Genomic DNA, 22652 nt, shown 5'->3' on the forward strand with positions numbered 1-22652 from the left:
CTTGCGCAGGCGCAGTTCGTGCGAACTGTGCTTGCACAAGTGACATACACGTCACCGCTATTCTCGCGCATACGTAGTATTGACGCGGCTGTTACTGCGCCTGCGCGGGAATAGCGGTGATGTGTATGTCACTTGCAATTCGTCGCCGCAAGGAACAGCCACTGCACCTGAGAACAGTTCATGGCCACAAAGAACAGCCACTGCGTCTGCGTGGGGATTACCTCAGGCAGCTGTAAATTCCGTCGTGGCCGCAAGGAACAGCCACTGCACCTGCTTGCAGTTTGAGGCCGCAAGAAACAGCCACTGCGCCTGAGTGGGGATTACCTCAGGCTGCATTAAATTCCGTCGTGACCTCAAGGAACAGCCACTGCGCCTGCTCACAGTTTGTGGCCGCAAGAAATATCCACTGCGCCTGCGTGGGGATTACCTCAGGCAGCAGTAAATTCTGACAGCCCCACATACACACCGGTTTTTTAAAAATAGCCACTGCGCCTTTGTGGGGGTTACCTCAGGCAGCCGTAAATTCCGCCAGCCCCACATACACCGTTTTTTTAAAAAAAAATCTACATAACTACCACATGTCCAACTAGCATTCATTGATGAAGGAATCTAACAGCAGTGCCACTTACTGAAGTGCAGGTTTTTACACAGAACAAAGCTTTCTCAGTTCCCCAAACAGGCTCACATGCCCGCAGCAGTGCCAACATGGCTCCTCATAAAAATTACAAGAATCGACACGAAAAAAAAGGCTCAGGCACTACGTCAACAGCAACGTCGTGCTAATGAGTCTCCTCAACAAAAACGCCATAGTCTGGACAAAGACAATGCATATAAACGTAGATGACTCGCTCAGGAGTCACCTCGCTCTAAAGGCCCCATCTCACATAGCAGCGACCGGCCCCCCGCTGGATATCGCTGATCGTGCTCGAATGTCCTGGGCCATTTTTTCATCGTCGGCATCCCGCTGGCCAGCATGTGAGGTCGTTATATGGATCGCTGGATCGTTGTTGCATCGCTGAAGAGATCTGCCTGTTTGACATCTTACTAGCGATCATTTAGCGATGCACCAGCGATCCTTACCAGGTCGTATTGTTGTCGGGATTGCTGGTGCGTCGCTATGTGAAACGGGACCCCAAAGCTATTAGATTGGCTATTTGCCAACAAAAATGCCACAATTCACATTCTGTTTTCACATTTCTACTACAACCACAAGGTGACGCATCACAATCTGAACACCACACCACAGATTCTAGCACTTCAAGATGTATGCGCTCTCGGCAACTATCTGCATTAGCCACATCAATGCCACTGTTACACAATACTGAACCATACTCTTTGCAGCCACAAGCTGAAACACAACCCGTCACACTACTCCAACTACAAGCGAACACCGCTCAAGAAACACTACACCAGATACCAAAATACAGCACACAACTAGGAAGAAATAGTGCACAAGGGGTAAAAGACATCAAATGACCCAACACATACAATCCAAAAATACAGAGGAATGATGTAAAACAGATTGTTGGAAAGTGCAAACGGTGCGAGACATGTCCGCTGCTTCTATCAACACCACTAAGCATACACAGATGTTAATTTCACCGCAGTAGCATCGGGCCTTTTTCTAGTGTTAAATATCTAAATATATATAAATACTAGCTGAAGAGCCCGGCGCTGCCCGGGCATAGTAACTAACTGTGGTTAGTTATAGCAAATTATAATTATCCTCCATCCCATAGTCCCGTGCCCATATACCCATCATACATATCCTCCATCCCAAAGTCGAGTGCCCATATACCCATCACACATCCTCCATCCCATAGTCCCGTGCCCATATACCCATCACACATCCTTCATCCCATAGTCCCATGCCCATATACCCATCATACATATTCACCATCCCATAGTCGAGTGCCCATATACCCATCATACATATCCGCCATCCCATAGTTCCCGTGCCCATATACCTGTCATACATATCCTCCATCCCATAGTCCAGTGCCCATATACCCATCACACATCCTCCATCCCATAGTCCCGTGCCCATATACCCGTCATACATATCCTCCATCCCATAGTTCAGTGCCCATATACCCATCACACATCCTCCATCCCTTAGTCAACCATTATGACATCATAATGAGCGGCGGGGCTTGATACACACATACTTTTTCCCCATTATGTAGATGGGGCAAAATTGGTGAATTGGAACGTGCGGGATTAAAATTTCGCCTCACAACATAGCCTAGGACACTCTCAGGGTCCAGACATGTGACTGTGCCAAATTTTGTGGCTGTAGCTGCGACGGTGCGGATGCCAATCCCGGACATACATACATACATACATACATACACACACTTGAGCTTTATATATTAGATTGTCTGATCTTTAAAGGGTTGAGCGATAATTTTCCGTGACTTTGATGGCCTATCTTGCTATCTTATGCAAATAAATGTTGTCTATGATTGCTGGGAACTCCACTCGTCCTCCTTTCCCAGTTGCTTCTTGGCCATAAAATTGCAGTGATAATTTTGAATGAAGTGGGAGTCGAGCTGTGTTCTCCCACTCGATTCACAATACATGGAATTGACGGAGGAAGCAAGCTCTCTGTTTAAATTATAGATGTTCACTTACATTTTGTAATTATTTTTTTCCAGTGATATTTCAGAGAAACGGTTCCATTATATAAATGATGCAATCTGCATTAGAAAGACACCATTGACTGTAATCGCGTCCATCTGGTTTCCACTTTGCTTTTTGTCTAATAAAATAATGGATACCAGAGAATGGAACATAGAAATGAAGTTACAAAATACAACTGTGAACAGAGCTGTAAAAGAGTTAACTTGCTTCCTAATATACATACCTGCTTATCAGAATTGTGGAGGTTTTTTTGTTACTGCAACATGGCCAAAAATGCAATAAGAAGCGATGAAAACATTGTTTCTTTCTCAAAATGATATCAACAAAAACGTCACTTTCTCACGCCAAAATAAAAAAAAAAGCCCTCACTCATCTCCACCGCCGTAAAAAATTAAAATGTTATGTGTCTCGGAAAATGGCAATGCCTACCAAATCTCTGACTTTCTTTCATTACTTGCATAAAAAAACCCTATGGTCCTTCTGTAAAGTTTAATACTGCATTAATCATACTTGCCTGTACAATCTTGCTGCAAAGTAATTTTTACCACAAGATGAACGCTGTGTGTTTTTTTTTTTTTTTCACGGTTTCACCACATATTGAATTTTTCCCCATTCTCCTAAACATTGTTTGTTTAAAATGAGTAGTGTCACTCAAATCTACAACTCGTACCACAAAAAAACTACTCTCAAACTGCCTTGTTGAGGTAAAAATAAAAAGTAATGGCTCTTATTATTATTATTATTTATTTATATAGCGCCATTAATTCCTTGGTGCTGTACATGAGAAGGGGGGGTTACATACAAAGTTATAGATATCGTTAACAGTAAACAAATTTCCACAACAAATTTACAATGACGGACTGGTACAGAGGGGAGAGGACCCTGTCCTTGCGGACTTAGAATTCTATGGGATAGTGGGGAAGAGACAGAAGGTCAGGAGTGCAGTAGCTCTGGTGGTGATGAGGCGGCAGCTCAGGCGGTGGTGAGGCGGCAGAATGGTCATTGCAGGCTGTAAGCTTTCCTGAAAAGATGGGTTTTCAGGTTCCGTTTGAAGGATCCGAGGGTGGTAGATAATCGGACGTGTTGAGGCATGGCATTCCAGGGAATAGGGGATATTCGGGAGAAATCTTGGAGGCAGTTGTGTGAGGAACGAATAAGTGTGGAGAGTAGGAGGTCTTGGGAGGATCGAAGAGTACGTGAGGGAAGATATTGGGAGATTAGTTCAGAGATATAGGGAGGGGAAAGGTTGTGGATGGCTTTGCAGGTCAGTGTTAGTAGTTTGAACTGGATTCTTTGGGGAATTGGGAGCCAATGGAGGGATTTTTAGAGGGGAGAGACGGGAGTAGCGAGGAGAGAGGTGGATGAGTCGGGCAGCAGAATTGAGGACAGACTGGAGTGGTGCAAGAGCGTTAGCAGGGAGGCCACAGAGGAGAGTGTTGCAGTAGTCAAGGCGGGAGATGATGAGGGCATGTACAAGAGTTTTAGTAGATTGAGGACTGAGGAAGGGATGGATTCTGGAAATATTTTTGAGTTGGAGGCGACAGGAGGTGGCAAGAGATTGGATGTGCGGTTTGAAGGACAGGGCAGAGTCGAGAGTTACTCTGAGGCAGCGGATTTCAGGTGCGGGAGAGAGCGTGATGCCATTTACCATAATAGATAGATTGGGTAGGGAAGATACGTGAGATGGAGGAAAGATAATTAGTTCAGTTTTGTCTACGTTGAGTTTTAGGAAGCGAGAGGTGAAAAAGGAGGATATGGCTGATAGACACTCCGGGATTCTGGACAGCAGAGAGGTGACATCTGGGCCCAGAGAGGTAGATCTGAGTGTCATCTGCATACAGGTGGTACTGGAAGCCATGGGACTTTGAGTTGTCCTAGGCCAAGAATATAGAGGGAAAAAAGTAGGGGCCCCAGGACAGAGCCTTGGGGGACTCCAACAGAGAGGGGGCGGGATGAGGAGGTAGTGTGGGAGTGGGAAACGCTGAATGTGCGGTCAGAAAGGTATGAGGAAATCCAGGACAGGGCAAGGTCTTTGATGCCAAGGGAAGAAAGAATCTGTAGCAGTAGGCAGTGGTCAACTGTGTCAAATGCAGAGGACAGGTCAAGAAGGAGGAGGATAGAGAACTGTCTGTTAGCTTTGGCTGTGAGTAAGTCATTAGTGATTTTGGTCAGGGCAGTTTCAGTGGAGTGGTGGGGGTGGATGCCAGATTGCAGGATGTCAAGGAGGGAGTTAGATGAGAGGTGGGAGGAAAGCTGAGCATGGACATGCTGTTCAAGGAGTTTGGAAGCAAACGGGAGCAGTGATATGGGGCGGTAGCTGGGCATAGCAGCTGGGTCAAGGTTTGATTTTTTGAGGATGGGTGTTATGGTGGCATGTTCGAAGGTAGAGGGGAAGGTACCTGAAGTTAGGCATAGGTTGAAGAGATGGGTTAGGGCTGGAATGATCATGTTAGTGAGGTTGGGGAGCAGGTGGGAAGGGATGGAGTCAAGCGCCCAGGTGGTGAGGCATGATTTGGAAAGGAGATGAGTAAGCTCTCCTTCAGTGATATTGGAGAGGGAGGTTATTAGGGAAGGGCAGAGGTCTGGTATGTGGAGTGGTTGGGGTGGTGGAACTGTAAAGGTTTGCCTTGTTTGGTCAATCTTGTTTTTGAAGTAGGTGGCAAAGTCCTCAGCAGAGATGAGGGGAGTTGGTGGCAGTGGTGGGCAGAGGAGAGAGTTGAATGTGCTGAACAGTTGTTTTGGGTTGTGGGATAGTGAAGATACAAGGTTTGTAAAATACACTCACTGGCCACTTTATTAGGTACACCTGTCCAACTGTGTGTTAAGACTTAATTTCTAATCAGCCAATCACATGGCGGCAACTCAGTGCATTTAGGCATGTAGACATGGTCAAGACAATCTCCTGCAGTTCAAACCGAGCATCAGTATGGGGAAGAAAGGTGATTTGAGTGCCTTTGAACGTGGCATGATTGTTGGTGCCAGAAGGGCTGGTCTGAGTATTTCAGAAACTGCTGATCTACTGGGATTTTCACGCACAACCATCTCTAGGGTTTACAGAGAATGGTCCGAAAAAGAAAAAAAATCCAGTGAGCGGCAGTTCTGTGGCCGGAAATGCCTTGTTGATGCCAGAGGTCAGAGGAGAATGGGCATACTGGTTCGAGCTGATAGAAAGGCAACAGTGACTCAAATTGCCACCCGTTACAACCAAGGTAGGCAGAAGAGCATCTCTGAACGCACAGTGCGTCGAACTTTGAGGCAGATGGGCTACAGCAGCAGAAGACCACACTGGGTACCACTCCTCTCAGCTAAGAACAGGCATCTGATGGCTACTTTCAGCAGGATAATGCGCCATGTCATAAAGCTCGATTCATCTCAGATTGGTTTCTTGAACATGACAATGAGTTCACTGTACTCAAATGGCCTCCTCAGTCACCAGATCTCAATCCAATAGAGCATCTTTGGGATGTGGTGGAACGGGAGATTCGCATCAGGGATGTGCAGCCGACAAATCTGCGCCAACTGTGTGATGCCATCATGTCAATATGGTCCAAAATCTCTGAGGAATGCTTCCAGCACCTTGTTGAATCTCTGCCACGAAGAATTGAGGCAGTTCTGAAGGCAAAAGGGGGTCCAACCCGTTACTAGCATGGTGTACCTAATAAAGTGGCCAGTGAGTGTAGGTCTGTTTAGCAGAGGTGAGGGCTGATTTAAGGCAAGTGTAGCTTGTTTGAAAGCAGTGAAGTCGTCTGGCAGGCGTGTTTTCTTCCAGCGCCACTCCGCGACCCTGGATGCTTGTCGAAGTTTTTTTGGTGAGGTTGTTGTGCCAGGGTTGCCTATTGGTTTGTCGCACTTTGCCATGCATGAGAGGAGCGACTGAGTCTATGGCTGATGTGAGGGTGGCGTTATAGAAAGCGGTGGCACTGTCCGTGTTGTGGAATGAAGATATGCGGAGGACAGAGGTAGAAGAGAATCTGAGAATGTCTAGGTGTGCGAGGTTTCTGCGAGGATGTGCTAGTGGCTGGACATGGGGGGCAGGTGAGAAAGACAAGGATGAGAAGGTGAGAAGATGGTGGTCAGATAGGGGGAAGGGAGAGGTTGTGAGATTAGATAGGGAAAAGAGGCGGGTGAAGATGAGGTCTAATGTATGTCCATGTGTGTGGGTGGCTGTGGAGGACCACTGAGTAAGTCCAAAGGATGAGGTAAGCGATAGAAGTTTGGAGGCTGCTGGCTGGTGGGTGTCAATGGGGATGTTGAAGTCCCCCATGATGATGGTGGGGATGTCAGCAGAGAGAAAGTGGAGGAGCCAAGTGGAGAATTGGTCAATGAAGGCAGTGGCTGAGCCTGGTGGTCGGTATATGACAGCCATTTGGAGATTAGAGGGAGAGTAAATATGGACAGAGTGAACCTCGAAAGAAGGGAGCATAAGGGAGGGTGGGGCTTGGATAGCATTGAAAGAGCAGTTTTTAGAAAGGAGGAAACCCACTCCTCCACCATGTCTGTTGCCATTGCGAGGAGTGTGGGTAAAGTGGAGGCCACCATAACTCAGTGCAGCCGTGTCAGGGGGTGTCAGCCAGGTCACAGTGAGGGCCAGGAAGGAAAGGTTGCGGGAGGTAAAGAGGTCGTGGATCATGTGGAGCTTTTTGCAGATGGAGCGAGCAATCCAAAGTGCTCCAGAAAGAGGGTGCGGGAGGGGGTCAGTGGCACGGGTTTTAAAGGGAATCTGTCGCCCTTTTTTTTTTTGGCCTTTCACCTGCCGGCATAGACATCGGGGGCTTATCTACAGCATTCTGTAATGCTGTAGATAAGCCTCCGATGTAACCTGAAAGAGAAGAAAAACACGTTATATTATACTCACGGAGGTGGGCGGTCCGGTCCGATGGGTGTCGCCGTCCCGTCCGGCGCCTCCCTTCATGCGATGACGTCCTCTTCTCCCGTCCTGTAATGGCTCCGGCGCAGGCGCACTGCTCTGCCCTGTTGAGGGCAGAGCAGAGTCCTGCAGTGCGCAGGTGTCGGGGGAGGTCTGGCACCTGCGCACTGCAGAATTCTGCTCTGCCCTCAACAGGGCAGAGCAGTGCGCCTGCGCCGGAGCCATTTCAGGACGGGAGAAGAGGACGTCATCGCATGAAGAAGGGAGGCTCCGGACCGGACCGCAACACCCATCGGACCGGACTGCCCACCTCCGTGAGTATAATATAACGTGTTTTTCTTCTCTTTCAGGTTACATCGGAGGCTTATGTACAGCATTACAGATTGCTGTAGATAAGCCCCCCGATGTCTATGCCGGCAGCTAATAGGGGAAAAAGAGGGTGACAGATTCCCTTTAAGTGTGAGGGATTGCGGTAGTTTCTCTTAGTGTGAGAAAGATAGGGGTGAGGATTAGTGGGTTGTATGAGGCAAAGGGGGCCAGGATTGGGGGATATGTCACCAGCAGTGAGAAGAAGCAGAGAAAGGGAAAGCAGGTGGGTGAAGGAGAGTGATCGTCTTGTATTGTATTTTAGTACGAGAGGTCTGAGGTTGAGGAGTATGTCTGCAGATAAGAAGGAGATAAAAAATGAGAGCACAAAAATAGAACCTCACTTTGTTGAGAATGGGGTTAGAAGGTTACTAATTTGTACATTTTTTTTCTACGATTTATGTTAAATATGTCATACTTACTTATTTTGTATATATATTCAGGACCAGATATGATACTCCAAAGAAAATGTTGAGATCGTTCATGTAAAACATGTAGGGATTTATTGTATTGTCCACCTAAAAGAATCATCGCAGCAAAATATAAAATATGTGAAGTAATTGCAAATAAATTGTCAATTTGTCCATAGTTAGCTCATTAGATATTAGTCCATGAGTGTTACAGTAGGCTGTAGTAGCACGCCTCAGCTGCTTATACAGGATCGAGCACGTTAGCTTCTGTGTTTGTAGGCCATACGGACAGGAACACGTGTTCAGCTTCTGGACGTAGACACTCCCACTTGTCATTGTCAAGTTAAATGTCCAGTCCTATGTGTATCACATGGGTATATACCAGTATATGTCTCATATAGTACCTGTTTCTATATTTGGCGCTGCCATCTACCATGAGCAAAGTGTACAGAAACCTTTTAAATGCCACTGTCTTCTTCTGACAGAGGCATTTAAATGGAATGCACACACAGTTTACCATTGGTTCCACATAGTGCGATCACAGGGACCGATGTCCTCTGCAGTCTCCCATATCTCTGCGGCTGCAGAGATTCCTGCTCAGCAGAGACTTTGGTCCCGGTTTCTTGCCCAGGCTGATGCTAGGCGTCTGGTTGCTCCTCCAGGCTCTGCTATAACACCATGCTTGAGTCAGCAGCAAGCAGACGTTTTCTGGGACTAAGTCCTGTCTTGCTTACTGAGCATGCCCGTGGTACGACCTCTCATTGGAGGTCGGAGGTCACATACGCAGGTCCCGTTCCTGCTTGGATTGGTCCACTGGAACAACGCCGCTATAAAAGAGTCGCATGGCTGCTCAGTCATGTGCTAGTATAGACTTATTGTATTTTGTGTGAGAGATGATGGATGCATGAAACTGGTGACTGACGCATTATTCCTCCCCTCCCTTGGATACGTATGTTATAGGGCTATAGAGTTAGAGTTAGCACCTACTAGTGGCTTGGTCTGCGCGACAGTGCTTCCACGTCTCGGCACCTCACTCAGCGCCATATGGTGCCATCCACCTCTGGGCACTTTCAGTACCGCATTTAGCGGCTGCATTTGCCAGTGCGACGCCGTGTTCAAGTCTAGGGCTTTCCTTCCTTGTCCAGGTGGTTAGTGGCGTCCGCCAGAGTGGTGCAGTTCGCATGTAGTGCGCTTTATTTATTAATTTGTGTCTTCCTGGCACCACAGATGCGGTACCGAGCACTAGTGTGACTAGAGGGACTCTAATCCAGTGTCTCTGGTAGGGTTCTGTGTCTATACACCAGTGCTCACATTGCTGAGCTCTGATAGTATAAACAGGCTGCGGCATTTGTGTTTGGCGGTCGGGCGGCTCTGTGAGGTAACAGAGCTCGCTTCTGTACATACTAGGTGGCGTTAACCCCGTGTGTTCCTCTATTGTACTGCCATATAACGTCCGCCATTACTGAGCAGCAGTTACCATCTCTGCACAGTGGACCCCGGGCTGCGAACCCACCTTATACCTTTATTATTTGGTGCATTCCGCCAGCCTGTAACATTATAGTAGCGCCAGGGTCTGGCTAGTAATGACGGACGAACAGCGACTGCAGCGGTACATCCAGCAGCTGGAGGGCAGGTTGATGGCTCTCTAGTGCTGAGCCTCAGCTGTGGATGTTCCGCCGTCGCTGTTCAGGCGGCCACGGAGGCTGTCTCCCGTGTGTCCACTGCCATCCCTGCCCCAACTTTGTCCCGCCTCCCATTGCCCGAGAAGATCTCGGGCGATACCGCTTCTTGTAGGGGTTTCGTGAGCCAGTGTACCATACAGCTGGAGCTGCTGGCTGCACGATTCCCCTCTGAGCGGGCTAAAATGGGATTTGTTATTTCCCTCTTTTTGGGCAGAGCTCTGGAGTGGGCCACACTGCTGTGGGAGCGTGGTGATCATGTGGTGCAAAGTGCCTCTCAGTTCTTGGGCACTCTGAAGCAGGTATTTCTGGGACCGCGGGTCACCCATGACACTGCGCTCCAGCTGCTGGCATTATTGCAGGACTCGTCCCTGGTCAGCCATTATGCCATCCAGTTCCGGACGCTGGCTTCAGAACTGGATTGGTCAAATAAGACCCTCGTTCCGGTGTTCTGGAGAGGTCTGGCTGAGCACGTAAAGGACGCCCTGGCCACCAGGGATATTCCCGCCACACTGGAGGAGCTTATCACCATCTCCACCCACATAGACCTTCGTTTTTCAGAGCGAAGTTTGGAGCTGTCCCAGTGTAGGCAGAGGTTTAGGTTGGCACCCAGTTTTGCTAAACCTCCGGAACCTCCCGATCAAGTGTCCGAGCTCCAAGAGGCCATGGGGGATTCTCACGTGGGATCCAGGTCCCGGTCCACAAGAGCAGCCCGTGGTCTGTCACGTGCCAGCAGTCTGGTCGCCCTGCCAACAGGTGCCCACAGCAGCCAGGAAAACGCTCACGTCTAGTGGCTGTTGGAGGAAGCCTACTAGATGCTGCAATGTTTTCCTCCAAGCTGTCCTTTGAGGGGACGCTTGAGTTTGGCTCTTCCACTCTGGCAGTGGAGGTTTGCGAGGACTCCGGGGCGGAGGGCAATTTCATGTCGTCTGCCTTCGCCCAACGGCACGCAATTACTCTGGTTTTACTTCCTCAGCCAGTCACCATCAGAGTTGTGAATGGAGCGACACTACCCTCTCAGATCACCCACCAGACCACCCCGCTGATACTCTCACTGTCTCCTTCCCATCAGGAGACACTATCTCTTCTTGTCATGCCCGAGGGTATCGACCAGGTCCTCCTAGGGGTCCCCTGGTTGCGTCATCACTCTCCCCATATAGAGTGATCCTCAGGGAGAATTCTCGGGTTGCGTAAATCCTGTGAGGGTGGATGTCAGAGAGAGTGCGTTCAGGTTGCCTCCACTGAAGTCCCCGCAGATCTCTTCTCTCTCCCCAAATACTATCGACAGTATGCAGACGTGTTCTCCAAGAAGGCGGAGACCCTTCCGCCTCACCACCCCTATCACTGTCCTATTGACCTCTTGCCTGGTGCTGAGCCTCCCAGGGGTCGAGTCTATCCCCTATCTCTCCCGGAGACCAGAGGCCATGTCTCAGTGTATCAGGGAGAATCTGGCAAGGGGATTCATTTGGAAGTCAGTGTCACCAGTGGGAGCGGGATTCTTCTTCATCCAGAAGAAGAATGGAGAACTCAAGGCTACAAGTCCATCTCCAAAGACCTGAATGTTCCTGTGTCTACCGTGCGCAGTGTCATCAAGAAGTTTAAAGCCCATGGCACTTTTGCTAACCTCCCTAGATGTGGACAGAAAAGAAAAATTGACAAGCGATTTCAATGCAAGATTGTGCGGATGTTGGATAAAGAACCTCGACTAACATCCAAACAAATTCAAGCTGCCCTGCAGTCCGAGGGTACAACAGTGTCAACCCGTACTATCCATCGGCGTCTGAATGACAAGGGACTGTATGGTAGGAGACCCAGGAAGACCCCACTTCTTACCCCGAGACATAAAAAAGCCAGGCTGGAGTTTGCCAAAACTTACCTGAAAAAGCCTAAAACGTTTTGGAAGAATGTTCTCTGGTCAGATGAGACAAAAGTAGAGCTTTTTGGGCAAAGGCATCAACATAGAGTTTACAGGAGAAAAAAAGAGGCATTCAAAGAAAAGAACACTGTCCCTACAGTCAAACATGGCGGAGGTACCCTGATGTTTTGGGGTTGCTTTACTGCCTCTGGCACTGGACTGCTTGATCGTGTTCATGGCGTTATGAAGTCTGAAGACTACCAACAAATTTTGCAGCATATTGTAGGGCCCAGTGTGAGAAAGCTGGGTCTCTCTCAGAGGTCATGGGTCTTCCAGCAGGACAATGACCCAAAACACACTTCAAAAAGCACTAGAAAATGGTTTGAGAGAAAGCACTGGAGACTTCTAAGGTGGCCAGCAATGAGTCCAGACCTGAATCCCATAGAACACCTGTGGAGAGATCTAAAAATGGCAGTTTGGAGAAGGCACCCTTCTAATATCAGGGACCTGGAGCAGTTTGCCAAAGAAGAATGGTCTAAAATTCCAGCAGAGCATTGTAAGAAACTCATTGATGGTTACCGGAAGCGGTTGGTCGCAGATATTTTGGCTAAAGGTTGTGCAACCAAGTATGAGGCTGAGGGTGCCGATACTTTTGTCTGGCCCATTTTTGGAGCTTTGTGTGAAATGATCAATGTTTTGCTTTTTGCTTCATTCTCTTTTGTGTTTTTTCCATTTAAGACAAATTAAATGAAGATAATAATACCAAAGAATTTGTGTTTGCAATCATTTTCAGGAAGAAACTGAGTATTATCTGACAGAATTGCAGGGGTGTCAATACTTTTGGCCACAACTGTAGTATAAGCGATCAAACGACCACAGGTTCTAGTCCCCCAATGGGTCTTAACCACAATGAAAATAATAAGTTTTTACAAATATGAAAGTTCAAATCCTCCCCATTTTTGCCTATTAACAAAAAAAAGTAAAAAATTAAAACAAACATTGGGTATCGCCACATTTCATAAAATTCCAATCTATTAAATTATGTAAATAGTTAACCTGATCAGTAAGCTAACCACTAGAATTGCATTTCTTTGCTAAAGAAAACAGACAAATAACAGTGTTACAGGTCTCAGAAAATAGCAGCGCAAAAAAAAAAGAACATTTACAGCAATATTCCGAAATTATTTAATCACTTAAAGGGAACCTGACACCATAAAAAAAGCACTATTTACCCTTTAGCCCATGGGGTTAAGCTGCTGGTTAATATTGTTACTAACCTGTCTCGCAGCATTTTTTTTGGCGACAGGTTCCCTATAAATAGAAAATAATCTATTCATGTTTGGTATCGCTTTAATCGGACTAACCAGGACAATGATGTTTATAGGTAATTTTTACCACACAATGAACACCATAAATACCAAAATAATCACTAAACTGGAAGATAAATTCCCAAAGGAGTATAATTTCCAAAATAACATCACTTGAGGGGGGGGATTCTGCTCTTAATCTAACTCCCAAAATACCAAAACTTTATTCAAATAACATTAAAAAAAAGTCAAGTAATGACATGTCATACTAATATCGGCGGAGGTTGGCACCCTAAGGGCAACGGTCCCCCTAGGGTGCCACCCTCCGCCGATAGGTAGGGGTGCATCACAGTATATCGATATAGGGGCTACTAGGGTACGTAACTATGTAAATGCATCTTATTTTATATTGTCAGTGCTCGTGTGTTTATTTGTGTGACATATCATTACTTGACTTTTTTTAATGTTATTAGAATAACATTTTGTTATTTTAGACATTAGGTCATTGTATTATTTTCTCTTGATTGACACTTGGTAAACATATACAGTGCCTTGCGAAAGTATTCGACAACCCTGGAACTTTTCAACCTTTTCCCACATATCATGCTTCAAACAAAAAGATACCAAATGTAAATTTTTGGTGAAGAATCAACAACAAGTGGGACACAATTGTGAAGTTAAACGAAATTTATTGGTTATTTTAAATTTTTGTGGAAATGCAAAAACTGAAAAGTGGGGCGTGCAATATTATACGTCCCCTTTACTTTCAGTGCAGCAAACTCACTCCAGAAGTTCATTGTGGAGCTCTGACTGATCCAATCTTGTCCTAAATGACTAATGATGATAAATATAATCCACCTGTGTGTAATCAAGTCTCTGTATAAATGCACCTGCTCTGTGATAGTCTCAGGGTTCTGTTTGTTGCACAGAGAGCATCATGAAAACCAAGCAACACAACAGGCAGGTCTGTGATACTGTTGTGGAGAAGTTTAAAACCGGATTTGGATACAAAATGATTTCCAAAACTTTAAACATCCCAAGGAGCACTGTGCAAGCGATCATATTGAAATGGAAGGAGTATCATACCACTGCAAATCTACCAAGACCCGGCCGTCCCTCTAAACTTTCATCTCAAGGAGAAGACTGATCGGAGATGCAGCCAAGAGGCCAATGATCACTATGGATGAACTACAGAGATCTACAGCTGAGGTGGGACTGTCTGTCCATAGGACAACAATCAGTCATACACTGCATAAATCTGGCCTTTATGGAATAGTGGCAAGAAGATAGCCATTTCTCAAAGATATCCATAAAAGTGTTGGTTAAAGTTTGCAACAAGCCACCTGGGAGACACACCAAACATGTGGAAGAAGGTGCTCTGGTCAGATGAAACCAAAATCGAACTTTTTGGCAACAATGCCAAGCGATATGTTTGACGTAAAGGCAACACAGCTCATCACCCTGAACACACCATCCTCACTGTCAAACATGGTGGTGGCAGAATCATGTTTTGGGCCTGCTTTTCTTCAGCAGGGACAGGGAAGATGGTTAAAATTGATGGGAAGATGGATGGAGCCAAATACAGGACCACTCTTGAAGAAAACCTGTTGGAGTCTGCAAAAGACCTGAGACTGAGACGGAGATTTGTTTTCCAACAAGACAATGATCGCAAACATAAAGCAAAATCTACAATGGAATGGTTCACAAATAAACGTATCCAGGTGTTGAATGGCCAAGTCAAAGTCCAGACCTGAATTCAATCGAGAATCTGTGGAAAGAGCTGAAAACTGCTGTTCACAAACGATCTCCATCAAACCTCACTGAGCTCGAGCTGTTTGCCAAGGAAAAATGGGCAAGAATTTCAGTCTCTCGATGTACAAAACTGATAGAGACATACCTTAAGCGACTTGCAGCTGTAATCGCAGCAAAAGGTGGCGCAACAAAGTATTAAGTTAAAGGGGCCGAATAACATTGCACGCCCCACTTTTCTGTTTTTGAATTTCCACAAAAATTTAAAACAACCAATAAATTTCATTCAGCTTCACAATTGTGTCCCACTTGTTGATTCTTCACCAAAAAATTACATTTGGTACCTTTTATGTTTGAAGCATGATATGTTGGGAAAGGTTGAAAAATTCCAGGGGGCCGAATACTTTTGCAAGGCACTGTATGATTTTATGATATAGGATTCTACTCTGCTAGCACTTAGGAGCTCTGAATATGGAGTCTGTAAAGTATTCCAGGAAAATAGTGCTCCGTCCCTTCCAAGTCTCACCGTGTAGCTAAGCAGTACTCTACAGCCACATATGGGGTACTTTCACATTCAGCAGAAATTGTGTTACAAATTTTGGTGCCATTTTTACCTATTTCCTTTGTGAAAATGTAAAATGTAGGGCTAAGACATCATTTTTTTTTATTTTTTCTTCACTGCCTAATGGAATAAAATTCTGTGACACACCAGTGGTGTCAATATGATCACTGCACTTTTAGATTAAGTCATTGAGAGGTGAAGTGTGTAAAATGGGGTCACTTATGTGGGGTTCTGTTGTTCTGGCACCTCAGAGGCTCTCCCAGTGGGTTATGGTACCCACAAACCAGAACACCAAAATCTGCACTATAATATGGCGCTCTGTTCCTTCTGAGCTTTGCACTGTGCCTCAAGAGTAGTTACAGATTACTTGCAGGTTATTCACATACTCGGGAGAAAATGCAAAACAAACTGAGAGGTTCATTTTTTGCTATTAGACCTTATAAAAATAAAAAAATGGGGCTAAAGCAGCAATTTTGCTGTAAAGATTTAATTATTCTATCTTCAACGCCTAATGGTATAAATTTCTGTGAGGTACGTGTGGTGTCAACATGCTCCCTGCACCCCTAGATTAATTCATTGACAGGTGTAGTTTGTAATATGGGGTCACTTGTGGGGGTTTCTGCTGTTGTGGCACATTGGGGTCTTCCAATGTTACATGGTACCCTCAAATCATTCCAGCAAAATATGAACTCCAATATGGCGTCTCTTCCCATCTGAGCTTTTCACTGTGCCTCAAAAGTAGTGTTCAAGCACATATGGGGTATCTCTGTACTCAGAAAAATATGTACAACAAACTGAATGGTACAGTTTCTGCTGTTACCCTTGTGGAAATAAAAAAAATTTTGAGCTAAAAGAACATTTTTGTGGGAAAATTAGATTTATTTTCGCATTTCAACTTTATAAACTTCTGTGAAGCACCTAGGGATTCAAGGTGCTTACCACACATCTAGATACATTCCTTGAGGGGTCCAGTTTCCAAAATGGTGACAAACTTTAGGGTTTCCACTATTTAGGCATATCAGGGGTTCTCTGAACGCGACATATCGTCTGCTAATGATTCCAACAAATTTTGCATTCAGAAAGTCAAATGGCACTTCTTCCCTTCCGAGCTTTGCCATGTGCCCAAACAGTAGTTTCCCACCACACATGGGATATCTGCATGCTCACGAGAAATTGCACAATACAATTAGGGGTCCATATACTCCTGTTACCCTTGTGAAAATAAAGAAAAATTAGGGTCTAAATTTAAAATTTTTGTGAAAAAAAGTTAAATATTCATTTTTCCCTTCCACATTGCTTCAGTTCCTGTGAAGCACCTGAAAGAATAAAAATAAACTTCTTGAAGGGAGTTTTTAGGGATGCAGTTTTTAGAGTGGGGTCAAGTTTTTGTATTTTCTGTCACATAAGCCCCTCAAAGTCACTTCAAAAGTGATGCGGTCCCTAAAGGAAAAAAAATTATTTTGTTTTAAAAATGAGAAATCGCTGGTCAGCATGTGGGAAATGTTAGTTATTAACTATTGTGTGACATAACTGGATTAAAGGCATAAAAAAGTTTGAAAACTGCAAAATTTTTGCCAATTTCCGATATTTTCACAAATAAATTTTAGACTCGTCGAACAAATTTTGTCACTATCATGAAGTACAACATGTCACGAGAAAACCGTTTCAGAATCAGTGGGATACATTGAAGCGTTCCAGAGTTATTACCAAATAAAGGGACACGTCAGAATTGCAAAAATTGGCTTGGTCATGAAGGTGAAAACAGGCTTGGGGGGTGAAGGGTTTAAAGGTTTAAGATTTTTTAAAAATTATTCAAAACAGAATTTGGGACTTATTGCTGAAACTTTAATGTGCAATATTTATTCTTTATTTTTAACACCTTATAGTCTTTCTTATAGTCCGTATACGTCCAATGTTGATTTTGTTTTCACTTTCAATCCTTCTTTATTTCTTCTTCAGCCATAAAGATGAGTTTACCATTGTTCCTGTGTTGGTTGGAGCCCTTAGTGAATCAAAAGAACAAGAATTTGGGAAACTATTTAGCAAATATTTAGCAGATCCTACTAATCTCTTTGTAATTTCATCAGATTTTTGTCATTGGGGTAAGTAAGATAAAAATTTTATTTTTTGTTATTTTAACTAAAATGACAAGAAAAATTTAATAATAATTATTCAAAACCGCTATAGGTGGCTATACACATTAGCTAAATGTTGGTTAAGCCTGCAGATTGACCAATTATGTGATTGGAGTTTTACAAGTCTGCCATTAGGGCCGATGTCTGGGTAAGGACACCTTTGGCATATTGACATTTTACCACCACGTACCATATACTATGTCTCTGTGGGAGATAAGCCACTGCCCAAGAGGATATAGCAGCAATTGAATCCCTTACTCTTGTAAAGTAAAAATTACACGCACAGTTGGCAAATAATGTCTAGTTATGATGATGATGGGAACAATTTGGTTTAGCCAAAAGCTGTCTTTTGTATGGTCAGCATTACTTATTCCCTTCTTCCTACTGAAAAAATATAGATTCTAAGCCAAGCCAAAAGTGCCGAGAAATAATTTGAGGCCAACTTCTGTTCTAGGTGTACAGCCACCTTCAAGGTCTGTTTTAGACAAAGTGGGCTGTGTGCAAAGGTTAAAAATGGGACCCCAAATGATACATCACACAGAAACATTAGGTTTCTTTTTCAAGAGCTGATTTCCATGAACTGTTGGAGCATAATCAACTATATTGAAGTTGTTCGGGGCTTGTTTATTAACCTCTTACTCAAGCTGACATAGACTGATTGGGACAGAATGATCTCTGATAAATCATTCTGTCCCCATATAGTATGGAGCTATCAGCAGCACATCTCCTATTTTACAATGGACAATGTGCTGTCGAGAACAATTACTTTTGTTTTGCCATAAACAATCCAAACACCCGATGAATGAGCTGCATTTTGCTCGTTGATTGGGTAATTGCTGACATGTTTACGCCTCTGAATGCTTTTCTGCGATGCTGGTCTTTTATAAATGTGGATAAAGCACACAAACTATATTTGACAAACTGTATGATACACACGTAGTAGGAGGAATCCAGTTCATCATGAGAAATGTTTGGACAATGTATTGATCATAAAGTTGAAGATTTTATTTCATTTGAGCTGGATTCCTTTCACCACATTCTGATCATCCTTGTCATTCCTAGCAACGTTCATTCTGCATGCGTGCACACAAACATATGTATATAGACTACAGATAGTAGACGAAGGGCAGGAGAGGAACCTCAATGACTGGAAGAACGAGATCAGCAGTTCTCAGAAACTGACCATGTCCCAGAGTCTACATAGAGACTACAGACTGGCTCCATATCTGGAGAAACTCTTGGACCCCAGAGACCACAAGATCATGAGCCAGTATAGACTCAGTGCCCACAGTCTGTCCATCGAGGTCGGCTGGCACAGACAGAGCTACAAGCCCAGGGAAGACAGACTGTGCCTACACTGACCTGGAGTCCCTGGGGGATGAGACCCACTTCCTGATACATTGCACCAAATACTCAGCAGTGAGGGACAATCACCTCAGGAGACTATCCAATCTCTTCCCGGATTTCAGCTCCATGAAGGAGGACGAGAAAACATTTATCCTGCTGGGGGAAGAAGAGAGGGCGGTGGAGATAGCACCACAGTATGTGAGCATGTGCCATAGGCTGCAAGGAAGACAACCATGATATGCCATGGACTTCCGTAGCCCCCACCCTGCACCCCATCCATTGTTCCTTCAGTCCCCTCCATTATCCTCACAGTCCCTACTTCCTACTGTACACATGCTTTGGCAAAACTAATGTTTATTTGGGCCTGCCAATAAAGCTTCATTGAATTGAATTGACTAAGTACATCCAGACATGTTTATACCCAGAGAAAATCCTCATGCGCACATACATGTGTGTATATGCAGCAAATACACACATGTATGTGCAGAGTACATATCTCCATCAAAATATATATATATATATATATATATATATATATGTATATATTTATATACACACACACACACACACACACACACAGAGCAAATGTTTGTGTGTATATATATATATATACTGGCCGAAGAGCCTGGCGCTGCTCGGGCATAGTAACTAACTACGGTTAGTTATAACAAATGATAATGATTATATCTATCTATCTATCTATCTATCTATATATATATATATATATATATATATATATATATATATATATATATATATAAAGCTGAGTGTAGAGCCCGCCCACTCCGCATAGCCACATTCACTATAATATCCCACATCATCCCGTCAGCCAGAGCCACTGGACTACTACCCCTAACATCCCACATCGTCCCGTCAGCCAGAGCCACCGGACTACTACCCCTAATATTCAACATTGTCCCGTCAGCCAGAGCCACCGGACTACTAACCCTAATATCCCACATCATCCCGTCAGAGCCACCGGACTACTACCCCTAATATCCAACAAAATCCCGCCAGCCAGAGCTACCGGACTACTACCCCTAATTTCCCACATCGTCCCGTCAGCCAGAGCCACCGGACTACTACCCCTAATATCCCACATCATCCCATCACAGACGCCGGACTACTCCCCCTTATATCCCGCATCATCCTGTCAGCCAGAGCCACCGGACTACTACCACTATTATCCCACATCATCCCGTCAGCCAGAGCCACCGGACTACTACCCCTAATATCCCACATCATCCCATCAGCCAGAGTCACCGGACTACTACCCCTAATATCCCACATCATCCCGTCAGCCTGGAGTCAGAACCAGAGCGCTGAGTGGAATGGTGCTAACTTCCATACAGGGATCCTTTTAAGAGAGGCCTGGGGTCAGAACCAGAAGTGGATTTGTCCTGACTTTCATACCAATGATCCCTTTAATAGAAGCCTTGGGTAAGAATCAGAGAGCTGAGGGATTTACCCTAACTTCCATACTGGAGATCCCTTTAAGAGAGACCTGGGGTCAGTACCAAAGCGCAGAGTGGATTTGCCCTAACTTCCATACCAATGATCCCTTTAAGAGACTCTGGGGTCAGAACCACAGAGCTGAGTGGAACGGTCCTAACTTCAATACCAAGGATCCCTTTAAGAGACGTCTGGGGTCAAAGCCAAAGCCCTGGATGGATTTGCTCTGACTTCCATACCAATGATCCCTTTAAGAGGGAAGCTGTGCCTACGGGATGGAGGATGTGTGATGGGAATATGGGCAGGGAGGGGGGGATTCATTTCTGTCATGTGCTCTCTCCTTTCAGGGAGGCAGACAATGGCTGGGAGCTTATGTTCCCGGGGATGCTAGATTTCTCCCACCATGTCAGTGTCTGCTGAAGTGTTGTCAAGTGGGAAAACTTGCTCTTAGCAACCAATCACAGCTCAGCTACTTTTAAAGAGCTCTGATGAAATGAGATATGCTTATTGATTGGTTGCAAGGAAAACTGTTGCTCATAGCAGCCAATCACAGCTCAGCTTCTTTTGAACAGTGGATGCTTCGTGATATATATATGTATGGATGTATGTATGTGTGTATCACCAACCACTCACGAATATATATATATATATATATATATATATATATATATATATATATATATATATATATATATATAGAGGTGATTTTCTGGATTTGTTTTCTCATTTTGACTCTCATAGTTGTGGTCTACCTATGATGTCAATTACAGGCCTCTGTCATCTTTTTAAGTTGGACACCCCTTCTCATTCAAGGAGTTTTCTTTATTTTCATGACTATGGAAATTGTAGATTCACTCTGAAGGCATCAAAACTATGAATTAACACATGTGGAATTATATAATTAACAAAAAAGTGTGAAACAACTGAAAATATGTCTTATATTCTAGGTTCTTCAAAGTAGCCACCTTTTGCTTTGATTACTGCTTTGCACACTCTTGGCATTCTCTTGATGAGCTGCAAGAGGTAGTCACCGGAAATGGTTTTCACTTCACAGGTGTGCCCTGTCAGGTTTAATAAGTGGGATTTCTTGCCTTACAAATGGGGTTGGGACCATCAGTTGTGTTGTGCAGAAATTTGGAGGATACACAGCTGATAGTCCTACTGAATAGACTGTTAGAATTTGTATTATGGCAAGAAAAAAGGAGTGGTTCTGCAGGTGGGAACCACAGACAACATCTCAGGACCAATGCTTTCTGACTGATGTTTTGCTCACTTTTTAATGTTGGTTGTGCTTTCACACTCGTGGTAGCATGAGACGGACTCTACAACCCACACAAGTGACTCAGGTAGTGCAGCTCATCCAGGATGGCACATCAATGCGAGTTGTGGCAAGAAAGTTTGCTGTGTCTGTCAGCACAGTGTCCAGAGGCTGGAGGCGCTACCAGGAGACAGGCCAGTACACCAGGATACGTGGAGGGGGCCATAGGAGGGCAACAACCCAGCAGCAAGACCGTTACCTCCTTCTTTGTGCAAGGAGGAACAGGATGAGCACTGCTAGAGCCCTGCAAAATGACCTCCAGCAGGCCACAAATGTGCATGTGTCTGCACAACTGGTTCAAAACCGACTCCATGAGGATGGTCTGAGAGCCCGACGTCCACAGATGGGGATTGTGCTCACAGCCCAACACCGTGCAGGACGCTTGGCATTTGCCACAGAACACCAGGATTGGCAAATTCGCCACTGGTGCCCTGTGCTCTTCACAGATGAAAGCAGGTTCACACTGAGCACATGTGACAGACGTGACAGAGTCTGGATTGAGACGCCGTGGAGAGCGATCTGCTGCCTGCAACATCCTTCAGCATGACTGGTTTGGCAGTGAGTCAGTAATGATGCATTTCTTTGAAGGGCGACACATCCCTCTATGTGCTCGCCAGAGGTAGCCTCACTTCCATTAGGTACCGACATGAGACCCTCAGACCCCTTGTAAGACCATATGGTGGTGTGGTTGGCCCTGGGTTCCTCCTAATGCAGGACAATGCCAGACCTCATGTGGCTGGAATGTCAGCAGTTCCTGCAAGATGAAGGCATTGAAGCTATGGACTGGCCCGCCCGTTCCCCAGACCTGAATCCAATTGAGCACATCTGGGACATCATGTCTCGCTCCATCCACCAACATCACGTTGTACCACAGACTGTCCATGAGTTGGCGGATGCTTTAGTCCAGGTATGGGAGGAGATATGTCAGGAGACCATCCGCCGCCTCATCATCAGGAGCATGC

At 45.1% G+C, this 22652-nt stretch overlaps 1 protein-coding gene across 2 annotated transcripts in view; it reads left to right on the forward strand.

The window, feature by feature from the left end:
* MEMO1 (mediator of cell motility 1) overlaps positions 1-22652 on the forward strand; it is a 233703-nt gene that overhangs the window by 123578 nt on the left and 87473 nt on the right. For both annotated transcript variants that reach the window (XM_073545114.1, XM_073545113.1), the window contains exon 6: positions 17398-17540. In XM_073545114.1, coding sequence (XP_073401215.1) covers positions 17398-17540 — 143 coding nt within the window. The remainder of the gene's footprint in view (positions 1-17397; positions 17541-22652) is intronic.

This window comes from Dendrobates tinctorius, unplaced genomic scaffold, assembly GCF_039654945.1.
Source record: "Dendrobates tinctorius isolate UK_male_01 unplaced genomic scaffold, ASM3965494v1 ptg000140l, whole genome shotgun sequence".
Classification (NCBI taxonomy): Eukaryota; Metazoa; Chordata; class Amphibia; order Anura; family Dendrobatidae; genus Dendrobates; species Dendrobates tinctorius.